We start from the raw sequence: 22371 nt of genomic DNA, 5'->3' as shown, positions 1-22371 counted from the left end.
TTTTTATTTAATTCCTTTTCCAACTGTGTCATTAATCTTCCAGTTGTTGGTTTGCTGGAATAGCTTGCTGGTAGCAGTTTGTAGGCTGTTCTTCTGTGAGAGACTATGCCAGTACTTTTGCCTTTTAAAGGGGAAGACGGCAACTGGTACTGCAGTCCTATGGAGGTCTATTCAGAAGCTAAGTCCCACTGAGAGCAGTCTCACAGCAAAATCCTAGGCATGTCTGCTCAGACATGAAACCCGTTGAGTTCAATGGAACTTACTCCCAGGTAATTGGGTATAGGATTGCAGCTTTAGTGTTCTTTTTTACATTTCATTGATAATACTTCGTAGAACCCTAATTTAATGATGTGAATGTGGTTTAAAATGAAAGATGAAAGATGGACACACTGTCATCTCCTCACCACGCCACTTTCATCACTGCCACCCATTCCAATGCTACAGCTGATTATTCCCAACCACCACATGTTCTAACTGCATGTTGTTGTTGTTAAAAAGGCTAGTACTAAATCATAACATCAGTGCTCCACTCCCCTATAGTGTACACACAGAGAGATACTGCAATCAAGGAATGTCCCAATTCCCTTTTTTAGGTAAATTTGGTGAATCCACTCTATTTGAAGAGACTGGGGCAAGCCCTCTTCACAGACATCTCTCTCTCTCTCTCTCTCTCTCTCTCTCTCTGTGTGTGTGTGTGTGTGTGTGTGTCTGTGTGACTGTTTGTGCACACTCCAAGTCCCAAATAACACATTGGAACCGCTGAACTAGGGCACATGTCATTAGAGGAGATGCATGCGGACCAGGAACTTAATATACTGTGTGTTGAATCCAGTGCGCCCTTCTGTTTGTGAAAGGGCTTTTGATCAAGCAGATGCAGATCATAGAATCATAGAAGATCATAGAATCATAGAGTTGGAAGAGACCACAAGGGCCATCGAGTCCAACCCCCTGCCAAGCAGGAAACACCATCAGAGCACTCCTGACATATGGTTGTCAAGCCTTTGCTTAAAGACCTCCAAAGAAGGAGACTCCACCACACTCCTTGGCAGCAAATTCCACTGTCGAACAGCTCTTACTGTCAGGAAGTTCTTCCTAATGTTTAGGTGGAATCTTCTTTCTTGTAGTTTGGATCCATTGCTCCGTGTCCGCTTCTCTGGAGCAGCAGAAAACAACCTTTCTCCCTCCTCTATGTGACCTCCTTTTATATATTTGAACATGGCTATCATATCACCCCTTAACCTCCTCTTCTCCAGGCTAAACATGCCCAGCTCCCTTAGCCGTTCCTCATAAGGCATCGTTTCCAGGCCTTTGACCATTTTGGTTGCCCTCCTCTGGACACGTTCCAGTTTGTCAGTGTCCTTCTTGAACTGTGGTGCCCAGAACTGGACACAGTACTCCAGGTGAGGTCTGACCAGAGCAGAATACAGTGGCACTGTTACTTCCCTTGATCTAGATGCTATACTCCTATTGATGCAGCCCAGAATTGCATTGGCTTTTTTAGCTGCCGCGTCACACTGTTGGCTCATGTCAAGTTTGTGGTCAACCAAGACTCCTAGATCCTTTTCACATGTACTGCTTTCAAGCCAGGTGTCACCCATCTTGTATTTGTGCCTCTCATTTTTTTTGCCCAAGTGCAATACTTTACATTTCTCCCTGTTAAAATTCATCTTGTTTGTTTTGGCCCAGTTCTCTAATCTGTCAAGGTCGTTTTGAAGTGTGATCCTGTCCTCTGGGGTATTAGCCACCCCTCCCAGTTTGGTGTCATCTGCAAATTTGATCAGGATGCCCTTGAGTCCATCATCCAAGTCGTTGATAAAGATGTTGAATAAGACCGGGCCCAAGACAGAACCCTGTGGCACCCCACTAGTCACTCTTCTCCAGGATGAAGAGGAACCATTGATGAGCACCCTTTGGGTTCGGTCAGTCAGCCAGTTACAAGTCCACTGAGTGGTAGCATAGTCAAGACTGCATTTTACCTCTCCTACCTTCAGGAGCACTGTCTCCCTCCCCCACATTAGTCAGTTTAAAGCCCTCCTGATGAGGTTTCTGAGATTTTTGGCAAAAACATTCCTCCCAACCGTTGTGAGGTGCAGCCCATCGCTTGCCAGAAGTCCATCTTCAAGAAACTGCAGTCCGTGATCTAAGAATCCAAACCGTTCCTGTTTACACCATTTGCGAAGCCAGCTGTTCACTTCCACTATTTTTCCCTCTCTCCCTAGGCCACGTCGTTCAACTGGGAGGACAGATGAGATGACAATTTGTGCATTTAATTGCTTCAATTTCCTGCCCAGAGCCTCGTAGTCTCTTTTGATCTTCTGGAGGCTATTGCTTGCAGTGTCATTGGTTCCCACATGAACCAAGAGGAAGGGGTATTTGTCAGTGGGTTTTATGATTCCTTGCAGTCGTTCAGTTACATCTTGGATCTTAGCCCCGGGGAGACAGCACACTTCCCGAGACATCTTGTCAGGCCCACAGATCACTGCTTCTGTTCCCCTCAGTAGGGAATCCCCTATCACCACTACATGCCTCCTCTTAGGTCTGGTCGGGGTTCTTCCGTGAGCTGTCCGTTCCAAGGTCGCCTGCACATTCCCTGAGGACTGACTTTGCTGCTCGTCTTCATATACCTGATCGACTGTAATGAGGGAGAGATCCTCAAATGGAGTCTGCTCTTCGTCTTCCATGCTAGGGGAGAGGACCTCAAAGTGATTGTGTATTTCTAAACAATCAGAGCGAACCCTGGGCCTCCGATTTCTTTGAGTCACGTTTCTCCATATATCTGGCTCCTGTGTTGGTGAACTAGCCTCCTTCTCGGGGGAGTCCCCTGTCTCCTCCTTGGTGGAGACGGTGTGCTCTGTTGCTTCCAAGAAGAGCTCCAGCTCTCTAATTCTTTGGAGTGTAGCTACACGTTCCTCCAGTTGCTGGACTTTGTCTTCTAAGAGGGCAATCAACATGCAATTGCTGCAGGTAAAGCTGTCTGCAACCTTTGGCAAGATGGCAAACATTGCGCAGGAACCGCAGGCGACTGCAGCTGTTCCCTCCCCCTCCATCTTGAGAATGTGTCGTTGGGGGTGGCTACAGCGGTCCTCCATCATAAAAAGTGTGAAGACAGGACAAATAACTCCCCCCCAAAAAAACCTAGGTCTCCCCCAACAAACGTTTGAGACTAGCTCCCCTAAATCTAAAAGATGGATCAAACTGCTGCCCTGCAAGCTCTGATAAGCTCCTCCCACAGCTAATCACCTGCCTCAACAGAAACCCTGCCCCCTCTGACCTTTGCACAGGGAGAGCAGCTAATCAGCCACAAAGAAACACACACACAAGAAAACCCTTATTTGCTCCTTCTTCAGCTGCTGCCCTGCAAGCTCTTCTTTAGCTGCTGCCCTGAAAGATGCTTCCACTGATAGAAGAGAAAGGGAGATTATTTTTTGCAAATACATTTCTCCCCTCTGTGGCCCCCTGCACCCACCAAAAATTATTCCAGAGGGTTGCGGGGACTGACAAAATGACATGGAAGATACCAGGGGACTGCAGACTGGGAAAAGAGGGGTGACACAGAGAATGAATCGATGAAAGGAGTTCTTCTATTCACAAAGGAATACAACCCTTATGGGACAGAGGCAGTATCTGGCAAATGCAATTTACAAAACTGCAGGTGGCATGCTTAGGTTACATACATTTCTTGGACCTGACAAATTGCTGCTGTTTAGAGCTGGAAATCTGTAACCATAAAACATAGTGATGGGAAATACAAATACATATCTAAATCCAGCAGATGGAAATCAAAGAACGTGTGTGTGTGTGCGTGAGTGTCAGATTTATGCTGGAGTCAAAACTCAGAAGCCTGGCTCACACATCATGTTCCCAGAGAGGAGGCCACAGCCGATTTTCTCCTCCCTGGTCCCTTTTGCTGCCACACTAAGCGGAGCCAAGTTCAGCTTAGACTGTCATACGGGCCAAGGCACCAGGTGAAGCTGTACAAGCAGAGGGTTGGTGGAACCCTTAGAGCAGGTTTGGGGTTGGAGGATTGCCGGTGGCACACAGGGAAAGGAGAGGGAGGGGAAGTTTTGCTGCGCGAGCAGTTGTTGTTCTGTGCACCCAACGGCTTAAGCGGATACAGCCCCTAGCTTTTTCAGGAAGAGAGCTCGAACATGAATTTGGTTTTGAATGACATGCGAAGCCAAGCTTTGACTTCAAGCAGTGCAGCACAGCAGCAGGAGCAAAGCAGCTGTGAGCTACTCTGTGGTAAGACAGTGCACCCATGCATGGTTTGGCTTAGCGTGATATGTGAACCCGGCCAGAAAGGTAACACGAGAAAACCAGGAAGCGAGAAGGGAATGAGTAAGAGGAAGAGCTATGTGCTTTTATCAGTTATTCAATATTGATGGAAAATACCATCTTTTTTTAAAAAAAAACAACATCTTTAATGTTTGAGGTTTTTTTTTTTAATTAAATGCTTCATTTTATCGGTAGCAGCTTTCCTATGAAAATGACACTTTAAATTTGTTTTTAAAATTAACAAATCATATTGTTAAGGGAGAATAGCAAAAATAAAGGAACTTGGTATAAGGAGGCTATCTTAGCAAGGTGGAAAGTTCTCACAATCTCAGGTCTTGTTTCTTAAGAGGGCTTTTGGCTTTGTTAGCTGCAAATGGTTACAAGCTGTGGTGTCTGCCTACAAGAACACGCTTCCTATATACCTTTGGTAACTGAGATCCGTTTGATTGCATGTCGGCACTCACTGAAATATTTTCTCAAACACTTGCACAGCTTCCATTACTTGTGGAAATAGCGTGTGATGTAATTATACTTGTGTTGCAGCACTAGAGCACCAAGACATGCTACAGGGTTAATCAAGGCAAGAAGCACGATGGAAATATAAAGCAGTCTTGAAGCAGTGAAGCCTCCTTGCCCAGCAACCTCTATATATTTTTCTCTCCCCCCCCCCGCCCTTTCCAGTGATACAAATAAATGCAGAAAGTAGGCTTGCACTTCCCTAATTGTCTGTCCAGTTGGGAACAGCAGTTGCAGTGGAGCAAACATACCAGGTTTGCTCAGCTGCGGCAGTCAGGGCTTTGATAAAGCTGGTGCTAAGCTTCTGCAAATAATGTGTTCATACTTTTGTATCCAGTCCTAAGAGAAGAAAAGGGCTGAGAAGCACTGCATTGGAAGAAGAATACGTAACTTCTTCTGCCATATTTTGTACATTCTTACTATACATTCGTACGTGATGGTTCTATGGGCAAGTCTCTACAGATAATGAGAGTTGCATGCATACTGTTTAAGTACAGATTTCCTATTTGTCCCTCTCTTTGCCCTGCTATACAGAGTACTCGCCCTGTGATATTTTTTATTCAACCAATGGTACTGTTTCTTTTCAGCATCATTCTTTCTCTAAGACAAATCTTTGTATTTTGGGGGGCGGGGGGCGGAATGGTGGTTCTTCTTGGATCAGTTGCATAAAAGCTTATAAGAATTTGCTTGTCCTGTTTTATTTGCTTATCAAAAGCATGATAGACAGTGCAACCCACATCTCTACTTTTTCTTTCTTGGATAAAAAGGAACTCACCTCTCTTTACTTCTGTTGCAGTAAGAACGCCTACAATAAAGTACATCAAATAAATTTGGCAATGAAGCATGAATGGCCAGCACAGATTTGTTCATTTGTTTTCAAAGCCACTGATAGGCAAGGGTAGCCATGCTAGCTGTTAGTTTTTTTAAAACATCATGAAATGTGCATGCAATATAATTTTCAAACAGTAAGGGAGATAAGTAGTATGTATTGGTGGCAGCCCATCATCTACGAGCTTTTCATTAATGCTACTGTAACCCATGTTCAACAACTTCAGTGGATGCGAGAGCTACGGGCTAAAAATAGCATCTTGAGCTGTACTGCATATAGAATTCCTTGAACTGGAAGAAATTATCTTAACAGGAGGTTGTACAATACAATATGTGTTTTCTTTTGCGTGATAATAAATGTGTCAGACCAGGACTCCAAAGGGATGAAGATGGTGTAGGGGGGAAAGCTGTGAGACGGGAAGAAAATGCTGAAGGAACCTTAAGAGTGCAGTTCTTGTTTCAGTGGCTGGTAGGTGATATGTTAAACAAACTGGAAACAGCAGAATTTTACATCTGTTTGAGCTTGATGCTAGCTGGCAAGGAAGCAAGAATTCTTGTGTGGGTGAAGAATGGAGAATTAAAAATAGGAGGGGGTAAAGTCCTCAGTGTTTCATATCTATTGCCTTGCCTTGGACAAGTTTGAGTAGCATTTGCAATTCACCATTATCTTCCCTAATATAGGAAAGAGAATATAGTAACCTGTCAAAAATACTAGAAGGAATCCAGATAAAGAGGTTGTGTAGAGCTGCTGAGGTTTAGTTCTGTTAAAACTAGGCTTGATCCCTGTTCACATATCACAACTGATGGTCCCTGGTGTGGCTGTACATCTTCATTTGTAATGAAAGACACATCCAGTCAACTCTATAGGGCCCATGGGTATTGTGGACAGAAGTATGCATGCAGGTACACATCTAAATCCACATTGCAAACATGCTAGGAAGTTGCCTTAGTGGTAGAGCCATGATTGAAATGGAGAAAAACTCGGAATTCAAGCTTAAAGGAATGGTTAGCATAGGCAGAGTTTTCTTGCTGGATTTGGACAATGGTAATTTAATCTAAGGCGATACTGGACATAATCCACAGGAAGATCAGTGTGCTTATGCTCCACTGATTTCAACAAGATTTGAGCAGACATGCAGCACAATTCCAGAAGTAAGTCGCTGTGATTTTAATGGAAATTTATAAGTGAGTGTTCATAGGACTGCAGCCTTGACTTATACAGAACTCTACTAACTAGTAAGAAGGGGAAAGTGGTTTTTGAAAGAAACATGAAGAAAGAAAAGACGAATGTTCAAACAAGGAAAGACTTGAGTGTGATTCATATTAGCATTTAAAAAAATATGGAGACCTTAATAGGGAGAAACAATTTTCTTATTCTCTCCGGAAAGCAGAATCATGGCTGTGGTTGCCATGGAGTATGTATGACAAAGGCCCAAAATGAACTTACACGCTGTTTCAGTATGAGAATATGGCAAGATGTTGATAGAAAGCTAAAATGTTCAATTACAAGCATCATTTTCCTTTGGGAATTTTGGAGCTTATTAAAAGAAATTAAAAGAGCTCAAATAAAATGCATACCTTTAATTACAAAAGGCAGGGAGGGGAAGCACAAAAGGTGGTCAACATTATTGGATGTTGGAGGGGAAGCGAATGAAGAAAGCAAAATAGTAAAACTGACAAAGCAAATGTAAAACTGAAATTTGAAGAGCAAATTGTTAAAAATTATAACAACTAACACTAAAAATCCCATTCAGCCTATGGACCAATTAGCATATCACATTAGTCACATGTTTTGTCATTTGCGTGCAAGATTTTTCATTCAATAGCCAGCCTGGTGGACTTGATCAAGATTGTGAGCTGGCCTTGCAGGTTAGGAGTACTTTAACCCTTTCTCCCTTGCTGTGGCCTTGACCTTTTTCAGGCCACCCGCCACAGCTATTGTTTGTTTTGAGGGGAGAAAGCGGCCACAATATTAAAAAGCTCTCACAGTGTTGAAAGAGTTACTATCTAAACAGAAAGGTGTTGATTATTATAACTGCCAGATTAATATGTGCCAAATATCAGAAGAATCCACAAATGCCCAAACGGTATGCAAAACTATGGGGGTATGGCTCTCTTATATAAATTAGCATGGATGCTGTGGGTTAAATTTGGGAGCACATAATGAAAATCGGTTTGAAAAGGCTTTGCGTTATATGATAGTGAAATAGTTTCCACTGCTTCTATTGGTGAGGGAGCTGTGTGCATATGTGCCGGGAGGGTTGAAGCGCATACTGGGCTGGCTATTTGCAAATAAAATATCAATGCAAAAGGCAAGCATGCAACCAACGTAATGTGTAGTTTGGCTCATCCAAAGATCTCCAAAAGGATGTCTTCAAGCTGGTTGACTGAACAGCAAAGTGACAGATGAGCAAAACGTATTGAGAGAAGAGAATCCTAAATAAGCTGTATCCACCCAGGGACTGGCTTTAGCAGAAATCTCACGAGTATACACGGTGCCATTTGGATTTTATGGCTTTCAAAAAAGTTGAAGGTCTGAGCACATTATTGATGTTTATAAAACTTCCAGTAAGTTGCCCATCCAAATGCAGCAAGCCTTTATGGAAACATAGTGATAAAGATGAGCCGTAGCTGAGCAGCTGGCAAGTGCCAGCCCCAGCTTCCCTTTTGTATTCCTAGCTGGCTTTCCTCCATCTTTCTAATTTTGCCTTTCCTCCTGTTAGGTACCCTGCCTCTTCTTCCTTGTCCCATCCCCATCCTCTCACTTCCTTGTCTTTTTCTGCTGCATCACCTGCTCCCCTTTAGTCACGCCTCAGGCCTCTGCTGTCTTCCTCTTTCCTCTTTTTTTATGCCCTCAAACAAGGCTTTGCCTCAGACCACCTAACTAGGCCAATACATTCCCCACATATTAAACTATAACTCTCTCTCTCTCTCTCTCTCTCTCTCTAGTTGTTCAGGAATGCATGTGAACTTCCATTATAAGGTAGCCTATAAGTAGTACAAATAAATGAATGAAGGTTTGTGGTAGGTGGTTATAAAAAAAACACCCCATCAGGAATCAATGAATTTAAAAGTTGCACAACTGTAAATATTTTTACATACAAATTAGTAATTTACTTGAAATTAGTTTTCAAATATAGGCATGCATTTAGGTTGTATTTAGGACTCAGGGCCAGCAGACTATCTGGAAACCTCTAGGATAGATAGGACAGGATAGGCAATTTCGAGAAATGATGGAAGCTGGAGCCATTAGGAGAGAAAAAGCACAATATTATTTCCTTCTCAGTAGTATTTAATTAGTCTTCCAGCCTTCAAGACAATGAGCTGATATTAGCCACTGTAGGGCATGAAAGCTAGAAGTGTACTTCAAAAATGCCTAAATAGAGAACTTTGAACCAAATTCATCCTGCAAAACAATGTTATCTAACCACAGATGGCCTGAGCAAAGTAAAAAATAATACCTGATTTTTTTCCCTTTTCTTTTTTAAGGTTCTATGATAGAGTGCTCACTTTCATGGCACATACCTCTTGTACTTTGTAACACTCCTGCCAATTGCTGCTAAGAGAAGCTATCAACATTCTGCAAATCTGTTGCCCACGTACAACTGCTCATTCCATGAAGAACTAATTCTTGGCTAAATGGGCTCCCAGTGAATAGAGTCTCTTAAGATTGTTAGGAAAGCCTCTCATCTCCCTTGTATCATTTAAAGGAAATAAATATTTTGAAGTTGTCATTCTTGGAGCCAAAATGGGTAGCTGATGTGCAATCCTACACATTTCTCCTCAGAAGTTAGTCCCACTGAGTTCAATGGAGCTTAGTTTTGGGTAAGGAGTAGGAACCCTGTTCAGTAGATATGCCTAGGATGGTACTATTGTCTTTTTCAGTCTAGATATTGCAAGCAAAACTCCCTCAAAATGCTTTCTCCCTATTAACAAGTTTTCACTTCAGTTCATGCACATTTTCTGCCTTAAAAATTCTCACTCCATCTCCTGGGTATAATTACCAATTTGACCCTGATAAGACAAAGGGATTGCCTGAAAGAACCATCATTCAGGAGTAGGTACTGACTTAATGAAATCACTGCCAGAAGTTGTAAATTATATGTGAAATTAAAACCTGCTAACCAAATCCATGGGGGAACCAGACAGATCTCTTGTACAATAATTGCTTTTGTGGCATTTGGACTATATTTAAGCTCATAATTCTCAGGAAGTCAGCTGTTCTCAGTGTTTAGAAAAGAAAGCCCTTTCTCTCATTCAGTTCTGCATTGTCTAGATATTTTCAGAGCTGTGGAGCTGAGCTATATAGTCCCAAGAGCTCTGTGTGTGTGTTCAAAGAATTCTCTGGAGAGCCAGTGAAAAGATGTTATGGGATGGCTGAAAGCAGGGAAGGGAGCTAACTGGTACATATATTTTTTCTACCTACACATGAATATATTGTGGACAACAGTTTGGGGTGGTTTTTTTTCAGATTTGGCTATATGCTGCTTACAGCCAATACAGCGACACTGTTCTCCAGATTGTGTTGAAAGGAGATAGGTGTGGGACTTTGGTGGGTGGGTTGTTATTGTTTTAAGGAAAGCAATGATTGATTATCAGCTCTTATATATTGACGGAGAAATAATGCAGGTATTTTGCAGACCACCACATTGCCTAAATTTCATGTGGAATGTAGACAGTTCAGAGGATTCCCCCTGAAGTCATTATGTCTATGAAAACCTAGAGGGTGTGTGTGTGTGTGTTAAAGCAACTGGACGAGTTTCTGCATTTATTGCCCCATTCACAATCTACAATCTCCTCCACTGGAGGGCGCAGAACCAGGATGTCCCCTCAGAACAGAGTAGCCGAGTGTGATGCAACTGTTGAGTTTGAAATGATAAACTGCCATAAAGCGATGATGTCTCACTGCTCAGCTAGGAGGGTACAAGCGTAATAGCTGTTGCTTTTTATGTTTGTTTTTGTAGGTTAATTCAGTCAGAACAGGAGTGGGGGAAAAGACAATTGTTCCAGTCTCTTGCCCAGTGCCAGCTGCATTAACTCCTGGAGTTTCACCATCCCTGCCAGTGCCTATGCCAGGTACTACCCTTTCTGGCACAGTAAAACCTTATGTGATGCCTCTTTGTCAATATGGAGGAGTTTTTCCTACATCCGTTTTTGGAGTGCAGTGGTTGGGCCCAGCCACACAGCCTGGGATTGTAGGAGGCCAGAGCGTTGCGCCATTCCCACCTCTGGGCAAAAACGGCTTGCAGCTGTTTCCAGTGCCGCTGCAGCAACCTGTGGTCAGCCCGCCAGGCTCTAACATGAGAATAACCTAGCTCGGCCGCCTTTCAATAGCTGACGGTGCTTTCCCACATCGCCAGGGCGGCGCGTTTGAGCCTATGCACGGGGTGTGTTGACCTGCCGGCATTCGGTTCAGGCCTGCTAGTGTGCACACCATCCATACACTGAATCAAGCAATCACTGTGAAATGTTTTCACACCGATTCGTTTGTGGTTATGGCAATATTTGCTTCTCCTTCCTTGCCGAAGATCACTTTATTTTGTGCTCTGGTGTTTGAAACCGCAAACTTCAGCGTTAATGTACTTGAATTGATGGTTAAGACAACTGTATTAATCCTGCAGGAGTATTAGTGCCTTGAATTCAAGCTTTTCAGTTCTCGCTGGAAAGATGTAAATAATAAGAATAATTGAAAAGTGTATTTTATTTACAATCTGCTTGTGTGAGGTTAAATTTTTTTTTTAATTTGCAAATATATATATAAATATATTGGAAAAAATGTTGAAGGTTTACATTTGAAACTCTTGCCCAGTTTTGTTCCATTTTTCTCCTGTAAATGCTTTTATTTTAACTGGTGGTTAAAGGGTGAGTTTAAAAAAGAAAAAGGGTGGCTTCAATGTTTACAGAGTGAGTTACTGACGGAAGACTTTTCATTTTAATGAAGAGTAATAACCTGAGTAGCTTTCTTTTGCAATAGGAGCATTTACAAGAGCTTGAACTTAAGTTGTATATATGTGTGCAGGTAATAGCTTTGGGCAGTGCAATTCTCTTTGTTATGCAATCTTTCTGGAAAAGCTGTTGCAAGTGAAAACTTCTGTTTTAATATGAAATAGCAAATTTGGCAAGCAGTTTAAGATGCTTTTCTCTCCCTCCCCCTTTTCTCTCCTTCCCTCCCTCTCTTTCTCATTTAGCCGCAAAAGCAAAAAACAAAAAATATTCTGAACAAATTATGTAATTTAAATTCAATCCATGCATGTTTCATTTGTGAAATGAACTAATCAAAATATTGGTTATAGGAGAGCCCATCCCAAAGTTACTATTTAAAAAAAGTATGTAAGTACAGAACTTTACTTGCATGCCATTGCCTTTATTCCAACAGCAGTCGTAGTTCAGAACCATATTTGAAGTGCTTACAGTATTTTCACTGAAGTGGAATTAAATGTGAAGCTTTCTTTATTATTATCCACCCTACTTATTTAGTAGTGTTGGTGTTTGACCACATTTGAATTTATTTTGTCATTTTTCACTCCGTTTGCACTGTAGATAGAATGGGCACCTCTTTCTTTTTTTGACTTGAGCTTTCTTTCATTGGGTTCACTTAACTGTACATAGACTTTGCACCTTCACCTCTCAGTACAAAGGCACAAGGTAACTACTAAGATTGATTTGCAGATTGGTAAGTCTCTATTTACTTGAAATAATTAAACAAAAAACCTAGGACAAGCATAATGGCACACATTTTAAAATAAAAAGCATTGCAACAGAAAAGTTGAAGGCACACTGCACTCACATTCTCTCTTTATGGCAACGACATTTTTGAACTACCTGCTGAAGAGTCGGAGCTGTTTTGCGCTGCCGATCTGTGAATTGTATAGTTCTATTGTACTTTGAGCATTAAGAACTGTCTGAAAAGTTTTGTTGGTTCCATTTAGTTTATATTATTCCATCAATTCGGTTAGAATTGAATTTTGTAGAACATGGTGCAGAGTCATCTGCCTGGGCAAAATACATGCTGTAGTAAGAGATTTCTGCTCTCTGTAACATGTATATTTCATTTGTTTGAGACTTTATTTTAGATTCATGTCTGTATGCTTTATGAGCAAAATATGGAAAATCTTGTTCTCACTATTCCTACCCCCTTGGCTTGCACTGAAACCTTCGGTTTGTTGGTATTGCCTGTTGTATAGCCGTGCCCCTTGTAAGCTGACAAGTCAGTGGCACTAACTCCTCACTCCCAAGAGATTGTATATATTCAAGAGAAGACAAAATAAAACATTTTTGTGCTTGAAAATTTTGTGGAAAACCCAGTGTGTTGCTAAAATTCTAAAAATATCACAAGATAGCACCGCTCTTTAATTCCTTTCCTCCAGCTTCAGATACTGACTTAAGGAATCATCTGTGACCAGGTATCCTTAACTGGGAGCACTAAAAATACGTCTCTGTGTCCCCTTGCTGTCTCCACCAAGTCCAATGAGTAAATCCTTCAATGGGTGCCCTTGGCAGATCTCATGTTTTTTGCCACACTGTCCTCAATGAATTGGACTTTTTTGTTGTTATTTTTAGTTGAAAAATTTAGTGCACCATTCTGTTCATCCATTTCACACCCATGAATCTTATGGTAAAGGATGGGGAGGAAATCTAAATAAATAAACAGCAATCGGCTTGCTTGATAATTCTAGGCACAGAACTTTGAGTATTTGCTATTGTATATGTTTGGGGTGGAATAAACTGTCAACTTGGAAAAGGAATGGTTAAACGGTAGCAGTGGTGGCAAGATTCATGACACAAAAATTCCAACACAATAAAAGTATATTGGACTGGAGAAATCACTGTAGGTTCAGACACTGACTACAATTCAGCCTCTTATCTAAATTTATCAGTAGTGTTGCTTCTTGTATCTATTTAATAGCAAAGGAGCAGCCTTGACTGAGCTCATGATCACTGAGTAAAATAGACTCAGTTACTATGAATGAGGATGCCATTCATGCTCAAAGTCCTAATCCTGCCTTCTGCAGCTGGTACTTTTGAGCCCAGTGAGTCTTGCTTGATGTTAAGAAATTGAGCTCATTCTCATTTAAAGTGAGAAGGACTTCTGCCCATATTAATGTAACCTGAATCCTGTTACATTTTGCTGATGGGAGAGGTGGCTTACTGGGTGTGTAGTTCTGTATATAGCCTGAACCACCAGAGATCTGGAAGACAGCCCTTGAATTGTATCTTAGAATTCTAAATGTATTTGCTTCCCTACCCCGCAATTTGGTTTTTTAAAAAAGTATGTTATGATTTGCCCTTTCACGTAGATGGATGAATGAATATGGCATGGAGCTCAGCAAGAGATCATGGACAGGGTATATGGGCCACAGCATTCTTATACAGTACATTTCAGTTGTGAACTTAAGTCAAAATCAAGAGTTTGAATTCAATCCTAAAGGGAGTCAGTAGAAATGCATTGATGTGTTCCAAGCAAAAGAACCTGTGTCTGAAGACTCATAAATGATAGCTTCAGATAGTATATATTAGTAATTCCAGTCTTGAACTGATGGTGGTAATGAACTTCATGTCTGAATCTAAAATAAGGGATCGCTGCTTTATTACTTGAAGAAGATCACTACAGCACTGACACAATTCCAGAGCATCAGTGATGAATGTCCCTCTGCCCTTCCAGAGCAGAAGATTTGTCAGCTATTACTTCTTTAGTTTTTTGTCTCATGCTGAATTCTACTGCAATCAAGTTACTGGTATCCATTCTCCCTCCATCACCAAATACCAAATAAGCAGTCAGTTGGACAGATTAGGCCCTGCAGCCAGCATAATATTTCATTCTCATCTTTCTCTTGTCCCACTGCCTCTATGCAAATTGAAATGAAGAAGTAACTGGCTGGGATCTCATGGGGAATGCTCTGGGGAGATTTCAAAAAGATGCTTTCTGAAATGTTGTTGCACTGAACCAAAACACCCAAAGATGCTGCCACCAGTGCTTGTCTCAACTATCTCCAAAAACAATGGCAACAGAAGGTACAAAAAAATCTGCAATGGGTCATTTAATAATAATAATAATAATAATAATAATAATATCAATCTTTTAGCTAACAATGGTAGATCCAAGTGGCAAGCAAGAGTGCAGAACTGTAGGTCCAGAAAAAGCCAGACTGGCAGAGGTATTAAAAAAACCCCCTACCCTACACAAAACACAACCAGCCATATCTAGAGGAAGCTGAAAAGTAACAAGTTCCTCTGTCCACAGGTGATGAGGGCCATCTTCAACAGCCTTTTGGGTAAAGGGTGATGAAGATGGGAATGGAAGGATATCTGCCCTGTATGTTTTGTTGATGGTTTTTAGCTTCAGGGCCTAAAAGATTACCTATTTCAGTCCATCCAGTTTCATGTTCTAAAAATGGTGCTGAGTACTGTATGTATATTTTGCCAGCCAAATGATTACAAGTGATATGTTCATGGAGGCCCAATAGTCTTAAGTTAGTCCAAAAACAGTTCACAAGAATTGTGCTGTTAGGTCACACTAGCAGAATAAGCAGATCCAAATTATGTCTTTCTCGTTTAGGGGACAAATATAAATATATAGCATCTTATCAGCTATCCAACTTACACTTCTTCTCAAGGAGTCATCAGGAATTAGGTCTTTAATGGCAAAAACTAATAGATAAAGGAATATTTTCCATTAGGTAAACTTGAGTCACTTGTGACTCAAGATACAATGCAGTGTGAAAGTTTTGTGACACATCTCAGTTTTGCTACTGGATGAAGCTGGTATTCTGTTCCTGGACCGTTAGAGATCATGAAGTTGCAGAAGAACTGACTGTATAGAAAAGAGCACAGGCTTCTTGGTGCAGCACTAAATTGTGAAATTTGAAATGGCCACTATTAAATCTTACTTTCAAAACAAACCTGGAACAGTAACACTTGAGCATTCAGGTTTCTACTGAAAGTACACAAATGTCACAGCACATTTCATGGACCTTTTAAAATGTGGCTGCATATAGGGAAAGTCATACATTATGCTGAGGCCACTTGAATACTACGGATTTGCAGGATATGAACCATGCATGTGTTTGTAAGAAAACAGGAAGAGCCTTACTGGATGAGTCCAAAGGTTCATCTAGTTTAACATCTTATTTCCAATGACGACTCCAGAAAGTTCACAAGCAGGGAATGAAGACAACAGTGTTTCCAGTTATGTTTTCAGCATCTGGTATTCAGAGGCGTTCTATTCAACCCTCATTTATTTAATTTATTTTAAGTACTGGTTGTCTGCCCTTCATCTTGTAGTGACAACAATGGAAGCACCGGGACACTCTCTCTCTCTCTCTCTCTCTCTCTCTCTCTCTCTCTCTCTCTCTCTCCTGTGTTTGTGGGTGCAGAGGTGCAAGCTTTTGAATTATATGTAATAAAGTTAGCATTGCTGCGTAGAATTTAGCAATTTGCCCCCTGCTATTACACCAGCCTGATGGATACAAAAATGACATGGTGGATATGCTGAACTTGAATATGGTAAACACATGAGCTGATGGCTGTAAAATTCATAATGCATTGGCTTAGAATGCACAACTGAACAAAGAAAAATTTTGATTTCTTGGAACATTTTGTGCCACTACATTTGTCATTGCATCAATTAGGGGTAAAAAAGAAATGTTTTCAGAAGTAAAGCTTTGATTCTGTCAATAATGAAAGTTACCTACATGGCACAAAAATACTTCGGAAATTTTAACTGGCCTGTATGCCATGTGTTGTCTACACCAAAAAATGTGATGTTTTTAAATGCTGCTTTTTAAAAATGCTGGGCATGTTCATTTTTTAACTTACAACTATTTGTTATATCTGTACTGCAAGTAACTATGCAGGGGTATTTTCTGCCCTGCATGTGCCTAGAATGTCTTAACAATGCTCCACTTTATAGTTAAGAGAGAAATAATAATGTTTCCAAGTAGAATTGAAGGTGTGGGAAACTGCGAACGTAAAAGGGACTTGAATATTAGCTGTTAATGTCTGAATAGGGAACCTTGTATCATCCTCTCTCTTCGCCGGATGAGATGTGTGAGCTATACCTGTAGTTGGTGACAATCCATCTGACAACAGGGAACAGGTGTGAGTGCTGCCTGTGAATGTTATGTAAGAAAGAGGAGATTGGCTAGAATTCAGAAGTGTTTATGGTGAGGCTTGCTGCTTGAAAAGCCATGTAACACCCAGCATCATCTAGAGGTGTTGAGAAAGCAGGTTTGAGGACTGGAGTGGTCAATTTAGAAGGTTGCAACCCAGTGCTTGTGCACCAGGGCTGGGCGATATCTGGTTTTCAACAATGCAAAATATCACCAGGTAAACATTGTGATATACTGATATATCACGATGTCGGAACTATGTAGAGGCGAGCAGTAGGGCTGGGTGATATATGGGTTTCAACTTCATGATATATCACCAGCTAAACATTGCAGCAAGGGACGCGGGTGGCGCTGTGGGTTAAACCACAGAGCCTAGGGCTTGCTGATCAGAAGGTCGGCGGTTCAAATCCCCGCGACAGGGTGAGCTCCTGTTGCTCGGTCCCTGCTCCTGCCAACTTAGCAGTTTGAAAGCACATCAAAGTGCAAGTAGATAAATAGGTACCGCTCCAGCAGGAAGGTAAACGGCGTTTCAGTGCGCTGCTCTGGTGTGCCAGAAGCGGCTTAGTCATGCTGGCCACAAGGCTCGGAAGCTGTACGCTGGCTCCCTCGGCCAGTAAAGCGAGATGAGTGCCGCAACCCCAGAGTTGGCCACAACTGGACCTAATGGTCGGGGTCCCTTTACCTTTAAACATTGCAGTACACTGATATTTCACAATGTCTGAAATAAGGATGGAGCTATGTAGAGTCATTGGCTGGCTTCATAGTTTTTCCCACATTGTGATTTTTGCATAGCATACACATCATGATTCATGATATATTGCCAGATCAAAAACCATGAAACTGATATGAACTTCAAACTGGTTTTGGATGATATATTGATATATTGCTCAGCCCTACAGTGCTATTCTACTTGTGGCAGCCCTTTTGTAAGGGTTGTTGCCAGTTTGTTTTTCCCACCCCCAAGATGAACATTTGCCATTACCACAAGAAAGAATGCAGATGTCACAAACGTCATGCTTAGGAGCACCAGTCACATTTTAGGAAACATGATAGTCATGTAAGAACATGACACCAATAGTTTCAGTTCCCCTTTGGAAGATAAGCCTTGAAATTCCTCCAGTGTAGAAGGCGATTCCCTGTCTGCTAAAATACATAGTGACTAGTGTATACATGCTTGCCAGTTTGATTATAGAAAATGCATGCCTCAACAATGTAAACTGAGAAAATGTATTTCTCTTTGCTTTAGTTAACTAACAGCGCAATCCTATACATGTCTACTCAAACATCAGTTGCACTGCGGTCATCAGGGCTTACTTCCCAATTAAGTGTGCATACCATTGCACCCTAATAATTTCTAATCTGTGCCTGTAACTTATTCAAGCATGATCTGGCAGTGGGAAACTGTGTAGTTTTCTTATGTACTAATCCATGCTTTGACTGGGACTGCATGATGTCAGTGGATTTTGACAACAGCAATTAATGTCCAGTGGGCTCTGGGCCCTATATTCCCTGCTGTGTTCAGTCATGAGAAAGGTTAGTTGATACAATCGCATGAAAAAGTTTTAGATCGCCTAAATTATTATTCATGTTGATTAAACATCATGCTTGAGCCTTCACACATTGGGTGTTTCCAGACAATATTGTTAGTTCACACACACACACACACACACACTACAATCAATTTGCAATTGTTACTCCTTTTGGAGTGTTGGAGATATTACATTTCTCCAACGCTCCAAAATGCAGTATTTCTTCACTGGGAAAATGTAATTTCCACATCTCCACCTCTCAGCAGAAAAGCCATTGCTACTGCGAGTGGCTGGGTGAAGAGTTAAAGGATTCTCCTGAGACATCATTGGTCTCAAGGCACACACCCTCTCTTCCCATGCTGACACTTTGTGATGGTGGTTATTTGTGTGATTTCTGTCACCTGTATTTCTAGGCTATTGTATGTTTGAAGTGGGTTACAATTAAAAAAAACACACCCCACAATATACACAGTAATATGGCAAAATAATCAAATAATAAGAAGCTAAACAAACAGAAACAGGATTTAAGAGATCCTATTAGTCTCATTATTGTATTTAAAGTTGTTTGGAGGCTGAGCAGCAGCTGCGTGTGTTTGACAAGCTCACATATGACTACCTCAAACAGGAGCCCTAGGTACCTCTGCTATGTCTTCTCCCCCTACACACAAACACACTTAAATAAGAGTATAATATTGTGTTACTGGTATTGGGCTGGGGTTAATTCAAGTATAGCGCTAAGGATATTCCTTATAGAAAGGCAGGCATGGAAGGAGCAATAGCCCTCCAGATTTGTTGTACAATAACCCCCATCATCCCTGACCATTGACTATACTGACTGGGGTGCCGATGGGGACTGGAATCCAGCAGCATGTGGAGGAGCAGAGTTCCCCATCTCCACCACCACCTATTAAGAATGGCTTTCCTGGTCCTTGATTTCTTAATTATTTCCTTGTACAACAGGGGCCAATGAAATGAGATCCTTCCCACCCCCCAATCTCACCATTTATGTTGGTGGTCTTGCTTAACACTTCCCATAAAAGGATGAGCTTTGTCCAGGGAGGAACTGGCCTGGTCGAAACATCAGCACTGCTAAGCCCGTTGCTTCTATGTGCCTTATTAAGGAAGATGGAGCTATTCGGACATTGTGGTGCTTCTTAAGAATTCTGTGGCTTTATATGTAGGATTTCCTGGCCCATGGAGCAGCTCCTGCATGGCTTCTCTTTGTTTTATTTTATTGTTTTCGTTTTTAAAAATAATAATCTGTTTTTCTCTTTGTACATCGCGTCATATACATTAATTGTGGCTGCTTTCCATCTTTTTCATCTATCCATCTTTTGGGTTCCATATGGATAGAAAATGCAGCTCAGATTGTATAATGACTGTTGTGCCCAAACTGAATGGTTTGGCAAGGGTGCCTCTGTTTTGTTGGATTAGATGAAAAATAAAATAAAAGGTAAACCCACTGAGCTTTAAGCATGGCACTAGTATTTGCGATTGTCATGAGTTTGGCTTGCTGTTTCTGTAAGGCACCTGAAATATCCATAGTGCAAGGTTATGCATATAATACGATGTTTAATGTGTTTGGGCCTCTAATTCTAATCATACATGATTTTGATATTTTTATTTTAGATTCTGAGGAGGAGGACACCCACAAGTGACGCATGTCCAAGCTTGGATATAGGGTCAACATCAAGATCTTACTTCAACTAAGGAAGGGGAAGGAAAGCTGGGAATTGATGTCACATGTGAGAAACTCTGTACTATTCTTATCCATTAAATTCAATTTTGTAACTTCTTTCTAAACCTTTTTTTATTTATAGTTGGAAATTCAAACATTATGCAAAAATAAATAAACTATAATTATTTTGAGGAAAAGGCTTGATCCATTTTTGAGTGGGAAATTATCTGTTTTTCTTATGGTATAAGATTTCATTCAAATGAAAACCCATGCAATTATTTTATTTTGCCAAATCAGCCACATTCTACTTTGGCTGGCAAACTTCTTCCTTTTATGATACAAATGATACTCAACTTGGGTGGTATTCAACAAAATTTCACTCAAAAGTAGACCTGCTGAAATGAATGAACATAACTAAGAGAGGTCCATTAATTACAATGGGTCTATACTGAGTAAACTGAGTTGCATACCATTCCTTGATCCAAATGTCACCTTTTAAAAATATATATTTAAAAGTCAGGTTCATATAGCCATTTTGAGATTGTGGTGATGTGGCAAAGATGCCAAAATTCTGTGTTGTGATGGGCCTTCTATTTAAACAAGAAAAACAGGAAATAAGGATATAACCTGAAGAAGGTTATATTTGCATATGTTGATGTGGTCATGCCTAATCTTCATGCTGTGAATTTACCTCTCAGCAAGTGAACTAGTGCTGACAGTTACATGAAAGATGCAGCAACGGGAATTATTCTTCAAAACTGCCTCTGGCTAAAATGGAGGTCTAAATGAGTGCTTGAATATTTAGGAAAGGGTCCTTTTGGACACTAAGCTCACACCTGCATCTGGCAGGCTAGATCAAAAAGTGGGCAACCATCCACAGACCGCATTTGGGTTGTGGGTGGAACTTTCCATCTGTCAATCATAGTTACGCTTTTAGGGCATCTGTTTTAGAGTGGCGCAACTGGTGCAGCTGCAGGGGTCACCATGCTGCAGGGGATACCACAAAAATATTGTAGAATGGAGCACAGGAGGTGAGGGGCGCATGAATTTTTAGCCAAAGCAAATTGCTCCAAATCACCCCAAATTGAATCGAGCTCACTAGCTATTCAGTGTGATCTGGAAATTATAAAAAACTGCAAAAATTGAAACATTTGAAGAAAATGCCAAGGTGATGAGAGGGAAGAGGGTAAGCTCTTTTTTTGAGTGACAGGTCTAGGTTCTAAGTTAAGAAAAGGATTTTACCTGAGATTCCTCGGCTCTGTAGTCAAAATACTTTAGGGGTGGGATGTTGCAGTATATATCACCTTGTTCTTGCTCTTTGCTAGTTCTAGTGTTTGGAAAATGCTGGACATTCATGCCCACAGATCTCCTTCTATCAAATCAACTTAGCACTTTGTTTCTGTGATTTGGGTAACAACTGAGGAGAAAACAGGCCTGAAGCTATATTTTTTTCATTCAGCATAACTCTCTAACCCCTTCAAGTACCTTTCTGAAATACTAGAGGTTACATAGAGCAGATATAATGTATGCCTTTTTAAAAAAACCAAAATTGTTGCCCAGAAAACCGCAGGAAGGGAAGCAAATTCCTTTTAAAAATGTGTTAGTATGAAGCAGCAAGCAAGGACAGCATTGAGAGAGTTCCCAGCAAAAATAAAATATCCAAGGAACTCCAGACACATTAGTTTGCTTACCCCAAGCCTTTTCACATAGATACCTTCTGTCACTTTCCCCGCACCTAAGGGCTTAGATCAAACAAAACTAACAGCTCTCCATGTGGTAGCTAATCAAATTACTTCATCAAACTAAATTGTTCCCATGAACCAATTAACGTAACGAGATCTCCAAGAGAAAGTGGTTCCTCCCTCCTGCCCACAGTACATGGGAAATCTAGATAGTTAATTGCAATATGTAAAGAAGTTAAGGCTACAATCCTATGAGATGGAACTCCATTGAAAATGAGACCTTCCTCTGAGCAAATATATATAGGAATGCACTGTAAGTAATCTATCCATAACAAGAGAAGATTGATTGCTGCATCCTAGAATCTAGCATAATGGGTTTCTTTTACAGTTGTACAATTTTTGATAGATCCATAAGTTTTGTTTTCATGTAAGAAAATTGTTCATGGCACCTATTTTTCAAAAAGAATCTGCTTTAGCCTATTATTTTCAACTTGAATGACTAAGACAAATGGAAGGTAATTGCCTAGCTAAAATGAAAAATCAGTAGATGCATAAAATTACCTGATTCACAATCTGTTGTTTAGTCAGTCGGTACACTGAGTAAGAGCACTATTCTCTTTCCATAGATCAGAAATCTTGTCTGTGACTGACAGAGAATGCTACCAGAATCAAGCTTTTCTATATTGAAATTAACATCTTTGTGAAATATTTGGGAGAGAGTAGAAAAAACTGACATTTTGGTCTCTTTTGGCAGT

General features: G+C 40.9%; 1 protein-coding gene across 13 annotated transcripts in view; it reads left to right on the top strand.

The window, feature by feature from the left end:
- Positions 1-20131, top strand: part of WNK2 (WNK lysine deficient protein kinase 2) — a 122959-nt gene extending 102828 nt beyond the window's left edge. For 9 of the 13 annotated variants that reach the window (XM_080996653.1, XM_080996652.1, XM_080996654.1 and 6 more), the window contains one exon: positions 10584-12907. In XM_080996653.1, coding sequence (XP_080852779.1) covers positions 10584-10934 — 351 coding nt within the window. In that variant the 3' untranslated portion in view covers positions 10935-12907. Of the gene's footprint in view, positions 1-10583; positions 12908-19885 lie in introns of those variants that run through there. The other 4 variants (XR_013983311.1, XM_080996645.1, XM_080996655.1 and 1 more) reach the window with 3 other exon arrangements.
- The last annotated feature ends 2240 nt before the right edge of the window (positions 20132-22371 follow it).

The sequence above is a fragment of the Podarcis pityusensis genome, assembly GCF_964106645.2.
Source record: "Podarcis pityusensis genome assembly, chromosome: 2".
Classification (NCBI taxonomy): Eukaryota; Metazoa; Chordata; class Lepidosauria; order Squamata; family Lacertidae; genus Podarcis; species Podarcis pityusensis.
This window is presented reverse-complemented; position numbering and strand designations above follow the sequence as displayed.